The sequence below is a fragment of the Scylla paramamosain genome, chromosome 2 (genome assembly GCF_035594125.1).
Source record: "Scylla paramamosain isolate STU-SP2022 chromosome 2, ASM3559412v1, whole genome shotgun sequence".
Lineage (NCBI taxonomy): Eukaryota > Metazoa > Arthropoda > Malacostraca > Decapoda > Portunidae > Scylla > Scylla paramamosain.
This window is the reverse complement of record NC_087152.1, coordinates 14515478-14522500: the sequence shown is the minus strand read 5'-3', so window position 1 is coordinate 14522500 and position 7023 is coordinate 14515478. Positions and strand designations below refer to the sequence as shown.

The 7023-nt window shown below is 41.0% G+C and overlaps 1 protein-coding gene across 1 annotated transcript in view; it reads right to left on the bottom strand.

Annotated features, from left to right (window-relative positions):
* Positions 1-6534, bottom strand: part of LOC135106935 (putative neural-cadherin 2) — a 30835-nt gene extending 24301 nt beyond the window's left edge. The window contains exons 1-2 of the mRNA XM_064016391.1: positions 6507-6534; positions 5795-6003 (exon numbers count right to left, since the gene is read on the bottom strand). Of these exons, the coding sequence (XP_063872461.1) occupies positions 5795-6003; positions 6507-6534 (237 nt within the window). The remainder of the gene's footprint in view (positions 1-5794; positions 6004-6506) is intronic.
* Between the last annotated feature and the right edge of the window lie 489 nt (positions 6535-7023).

The window sequence follows — 7023 nt, the reverse complement described above, 5'->3', positions numbered from 1 at the left end:
TTTTTCACATCCCTACTTCAAACCTTCATAACATTTCCTGTCACTCATTCACTGTAAACGCTTGCACTGCTCCACCATATTCAGCTTTTTCAATTGTGCCACAGTCTGAACCTCACAGCCGTGCACCGTGACTGATCTTTATTAATTTCTAGCGTTACCAACATGTACACGAGACGCCACGCAAAAATTCGGCTTCTCTCTCTTTTATTTATTTATTTATTTATTTATTTATTTATTTTTATTTCTGATGGACGCTTCGTAACCCATGTAGCTTATATGAAATCTGCTTCCATATTGAGTATTTTTCATTTTCCTATACATTTCATAAAGGTTAGTCAGCGAACGAGTATACCATTTGCTATTCTTCACCTTCCATTGACATCTTCTCTCCTTTTAGATTAGACAGTATTGATTGGATTGACTTAACTTATTACACCAGTGCGTCAGACGACAGTTAAAAAAGCGAGACCGCAGGTTCGTGGGTAGCAGCCAGCGAATATGTGACGACCGGAAAGGTAAATTGTCAGTCACAAACAAAGCGAACAGCTGCCAACTGCTGCTGCTGCTTGTCCTGCCTCTGTTTCCGTTGTGTCATGATCACACGCGCACACACGCAAACACACACACACACATACACGCACACACACAATACATTATGGCATAACATACAAACCTTTGCCACATACATCAATCAACTCAGGTTATATGCCACGTAAAGATTTGGCTACATGCATCTTCCATATGTTCTTAAGCCTGAAACCTCAAATCAGTTACCGAGACAACTTTCAGATACGAACCTTCAACATGAACAACATTACACAAGTCTAGCGAGCCTTTCATTCCATCCTTTCAACCTTTTCCCCCCGTTTCTATTTATCTTTACTTCTTCCTTACATCACAGGCTGGCCAACTACTAGACAGAGACGAAAAAAGTAACGAAAAAGTTTGTTTAATTGCCATTCCCTGTAAGTCTGTATAGAAAGACAGGGAAGGGTCGGCTGGTCTAGTTTTGGAGGTGTCTCGATCCTCCTCTCTTCAAAGTGTTGGAGGTGGAGGAGGGTGGATAACGAACACTATTGTGACAAGCCTCATTGCCCTCACATGAATACCTGTGATTGCCAAAACTTTTCATTGTTTCCATGTCTCTTATCTATTTATTAGTGTGTGTGTGTGTGTGCGTGTGTGTGTGTGTGTGTGTGTAACTATTAGGACTATTGTTAAGTCTGAATCTTTCTCTATCTGTCAGTCCATTCATCCATCCTCCAGTGACCATTAGAACAACCGCTATATCTAAGTGTTTCCCTATTTCTTTATAGGGAAGTTTTCTAGGAGTGTTTTCATAATCCTACTGACAGTTTGACAAGACTTTTCTATATCATTATGCGAAAAAAAGTATCCATGAGGACTTTACTACTTATTGTGGCCTTTGAAAAGGGAGAACGAAGCGCTTCAGAGCACAAGTAAAGGGTATTCTTAATTTTTTTTTTTTTGGTGTCTCATCTCGACAACTTTCAACAGGCTGTACTGGAAGTTACTGAGGCTTTCAAGGATATTTTCATGATTGCAGGAATAGTTTAACAAGCAATCTACACAATCAATAAGGAAAATACCCATGAGAATCTGAGCAATATCACCTCTGTGGCTTTTTATGAATAGTCGTCATAATAGAACGAAGCGCTTCAGAATACGGGTTCAGTCAGGCCCTTATATTTTCACCAGTTTTCTCGATATTAATTATTGTCACCTCATCAGACAGTCTGTGATATAATTTCCCTCCTCTTCCTAACATCAACTCTCCTCTCCTCTTCCTCCTTGAGCACGCATAATTTGTTGGAACATTTTTCTGTCCATCATATTTAAATTAATTAATTTATCTTATTTTTGCTATATAATTTTTATATTTTTCTTTGGGCATATTCAATAAAAACACAGGCATTCCTTAAAAAATGCCTCATTCACAGGGGATGCCTACACCTACCTCAGAGGAAATAGTTTTTGTGGGAGAAAGGAGAAGGAAAGGACAAGATACACAGGCAAACAGGAGGAGGAGGAGGAGGAGGTAGTTATGTAGCAAATTCCTCAGCCTCGCAGAATGTTGGCACGTATCCTTATGAAGTTTGCTCTTATATTTCCCTACCCGGAAGTTTCGAGTCTCCTGAAAGAAAGCTTCGTGGCGGTGCGAGTGTGTTCCTGGTTACCCGCTGACTTCATTTTACCTTCATTAAAGTCTTCCACGACACGCATTTGGGTTAGTTAATTACCGTGCTCATCAAAACATCCTCTCCTTGGGTATAAAATTGTGTGGGTCAATAAAGATTACAGCAGCTGTTATTCAGTATGGAAAATGAGTGAGGTAGGTAGGTGGGTAAGGCTGGGCTCATTAACTTGTCCTTGTGTATAATTGCAGAGTCAATAAAAATTCCAGGAGTTGTTATTCAGTATGGAAAATGAGGTAGGTAAGTAGGGAGGAAGGGAAGGAGGGAGGGAGGTAGGTAAGTTGAGTAAATTCTATCTCATTCTACCGTATTCATAAGTGTCATTCTTAGGGCATCTCAGCTTTGTTCCTCCACAGCGTCTTTCTTGAACGTGATTTGAATTTTTGTTGTAGTCAAGTGATTTGCGGAGCTGACTTGTGAAACGTCTTGCGTGAATATCATTCTCCACCTGTTTATTTTGGTCACATTCCAGGAGTTATCATTCTGTCCCTCGTCTGTCTGTATGTATGTATGTCTCTGTTTCTTTCTTGCCTCTGTATTTCTGTCTGTCTGTCTCCTGTCTCTGTTTGCATTTTCTGTCAGTCTCTTGTCGCTGTCTGTCTGTATGTCTGTCTGTCTGTCTGTCTCTTGTCTCTGTTTCTATGTCTCCGTCTGTTTCGCTCATTCTCTGAATTTCTACACACACACACACACACACACACACATACACACTCACTCACTCAGATCTCTCTCTCTCTCTCTCTCTCTCTCTCTCTCTCTCTCTCTCTCTCTCTCTCTCTCTCTCTCTCTCTCTCTCTCTCTCTCTCTCTCTAACACTATATCTCAACTACTCCACATTTTCTGCACCTCTTCATATCTGCTTGGTCTGACCTTCCACCACGAGAGTCAACCAGAATCACCCACTGCTGTGCTCCCACTTGTAATAAACTCCGCTGCTGCCTGTGTGTTCCTCTTTCTTTCGACTCAGATTTTTCCCAGCAAGTGTCGCGTCATCTTTACAGCTAAATTGGATCCAGAATTACTACTCTCCTTCTGTCTTCTGTGTGTACGTACCGAGCAGTGAAGGAGAGCCTTTATTTATTTATTTATTTTTTTTTCGGGGGATGAGAGAATCCTTAGTGTACAGTCTCTCTCTCTCTCTCTCTCTCTCTCTCTCTCTCTCTCTCTCTGTCCATAAAACATATGACGAAAATGCCCAATCAATAACGCGATCTTGATTCCTGGTACTGATGACCTAGAATGACTCAGCCTCAAACTGTCCTAACTATAAGCAACCTATTGAACACCTCCTCTTAATAATAATAATAATAATAATAATAATAATAATAATAATAATAATTTCTTGATTCCTGGTACTGATGACCTAGAATTATTCAAAGCCTCAGACTCTGTCCTAACTATACACAATCTATTGAACACTTTCTCTTAATATTATTAATGATAATAATAAAATGATAATAATAATAATAATAATAAATGATAATAATAATAATAATAATAATAATAATAATAATAATAATAATAATAATAATGATAATAAGATGAAAAAGACGACCATTACACAATGTTCTCGGATGAGGAGCAAAATAGTTATTATGTAATACATGCATGTGTGTGTATGTTTGGTAACACTCCTCTAGCCTTATCTCAACACCAGACTGTACCTGCGTGACTACCTTAGCGGCGTCCCTTACCAAGAATCTAAGCTGGAAATTTTGCACCTCATCCTCCGTGAATTCAAAACGTGACGTAACTTGGCCAGCGCTTCTCCCCCTCGCAGTATTTTCCTCTCCCACTCTATACTCAACGAGTCTCGAGTGAGGAGGCAGCACCCGCACGCCCACACTCCCGCACGCAGGCATTAATCACACTGGAAACAAAGGTGATGCATCTTTTCATGGCTTTTTCCTCACATGACTTGCTTCCATTGCCCGCCCGTGGCCTGAAATACTTCCTTGTGTAGTCTCCGAGCTTTCCCTGTCTCGTTTAGTCATTCTGAGCCAAGGGTCGTGTTTCGAAACGCTTTGTTCTCTTATAAGGTCTATTCTCAAAGGCTTCAGATACTAATTGGGTCCTTATAGATGTCTTTCCTGTTGAATGTGTGGAGTCCTCGTTAAACCATCTGAGTCATGAAAGCACCACAAAAGCAGTGGTTCTCAAACTTCGTTGCTCAGTGTCGCACTAAAGGTACCATATCTTGGTACACCAACTCTGTAGACAGTATACTGAAGGCCTAGTGAAAGGGACAAATCTAAGAACACATGCCTATCTAGAAAAATTAGACAGTCACTGTGCACAGTTTGTTAATCATTGAACTAGAGCCTATTAAGATCAGAAACTATGTTTTGCAATGCAGTCTCGGATACATCTCTCGACCTTCAAGCCATGCCCTCCAAGCATTATTAAACAACCCACTGAAGAACATTGTCGAGTGGAAAACTGTAGTATTTACTCGGAAACTTGTAGATGCATTATACCCTGCATAGTGTGAGTGGAAGGGAAGAAAGTTTATTTGATAATTTGCTGGTAAAATAAGTTTTTCTTTTGTCACGTACGAATGAGTGGAATTTAAAGTCTATTATCCTCTTTTTTATCGAAGAGTAAAATAGACTGAACAGCATAACAGAAGCATGAAGAATAGAATAAATGGGAGGGACGGTGATTAAGAGACGAAAGATACGGATGAAAGTGTGAAGCGGAAGTCTTTTTCTTTCCTTCTTTCTTCCTTTTTTCCTGGGTGCGAATCAAGTAATTTCATGCAAACTGACTTTGGAGTTTTTTTTTTTTTTTATCTTCTCCATATACATACATTAAAAAGAATAGTTTTTTTTTCAGATACGTTTCGCCCTTCAGTCGGTTGATAAATGAATATAAAAAACGAGCTGTAGATGTTGCACCGTTGCTGAAAACATGAATGCCCGCTGTCGGCCGCCCAACGGACTCGCTACTTTTTCAAAAAAGGAAAAATATGTTAGGATGAAAATATACGAGGAAAGAATTGAGGTTGGGGAGAGACAGAAGGCTGGCTACACGCTAGACTGGCGAGTGGCGCGTGGCGAGTGGCAGGTGTCTGCCTGAGCAAGTTTATTTCAGCTTACAGTAATAATACAGCCTTTTTTCTTTTGTGCATGAAGTGTACAGACCTGCAGGGAAGTTATTCTATATGCAAACACACACACACACACACACACACACACACACACACACACACACAGAGGTTGAATAAATGACGGAACAAGAATCAGCTGAAAAGATGTCTGATCACTATAAATGAAATATTTTCACGTGGAAATAAGGGTAACTACAACAGACAAGAAAAAAGAAAAAAAAGTAGACAAATATAGATAAGAAGATAATACCTCATGAGTGTAGTTCAGGCCCCTGCGTACTATAAGCAATCTACGTGAAACACACACACACACACACACACACACACACCATGCAAAAATACTAAACTACATTAAAAACAATGAATCTTGAATAGCCAGTCAAGGAAAATCTTATGCAATGGGAACAAGACAGGTAGTGCTGGTGACGCCTGCGTGGTGAACAAGACGGGGAAAAGTGGCAGGCCGTACCTCCTCCCGGCGGTGCAGCAGTGTGTGGTGCAGGATGGCTGCATCGGGGCCCACCAGCCACACGTGGGTGACGGACGGCGAGTCTGCGCCTTCCCCTCCCGCCTGGATGGTGACGGCTCGCACCCCGCCCTTTGGGATGCCCAGAAAGGTCTGCGCAGCCTCCACCAGTCTCTGCAAAACGGGTGTTCCTGCCTGCGGGAGAGACCGCACTTAAGGGGCAAGGAAAGCTTGACGGCCGAGAAAGAGTCGTCGGTGTGGCACGTGACACTACATACAGTAGCGGTCACGGGGCCTGAAGGATGCATCATCGTACTGTGGCAACCTCCCGTACAACACTGTCCGAACGCGTGCATGGGGGATGCTTTACGAATACATGTCACTATTAATGATTCATAGGCAGCAGTGGCGAATATCGGTAAACATGGTTAATTCAGATTTTCAAGTAATAAAATAATAAATACTGCATTTATTTATTATAACGTGTTAAGTATTCCTAATGCGTACCGCGCGCACGATTACAGACGAGTACGTTGCCAAACTACGACAATACAGCCTTCAGTCCTCATGAATGCAATTGTATACACACACTACAGGCTCTCACAGTTGAGTATGTTGGAAAGTATGTTGGATAAAGAGCACACTGTATTACATTAGTGTTTCACTCTTACTGCTATGCTGACACTAAGATCTCCCTTTTCTGTTTGTCACTCACCTAGGATGACATTCCTAGAAGGCTGCATCCTGTCTTTCACAATGAATCAAGCAATATCCACGAGAGCCAGCTTATTACTTTAATTTTTACTTATTTCCTACATTGTTGCCATTAACGATATGTGCTATTATTAAAAGAATACACTGCCAGTCTATTGATAATTTTTTTTTTTTTTTACTATAACTATTGCTATTACTATTATTATTACTATCGTTGTCATTTTTTTTTTTTTTAGGATCTAACAGAAATGTTTACCAAGTGGCACCTCTTAACACTACCACGCGCGACACAAAAGAATGCTGATGTCTCTAAAAGAGGCGCCGTGCACCAAAGACAATGCAAGAGTCTCTTATAAAGTCTTTGGCCACGGACTGTGTTTTGGAGCCCAGCTTGCCTTGCCATCCCAGTCCTCGCTACACCTGTCAGCCAGCGTCCAACTCCGTTAATTCTCCACAAAAGAGTTCATGCAAATAGATGGAATAACATCAGCAGACACTCATCTCCCGCCTCATGCTGT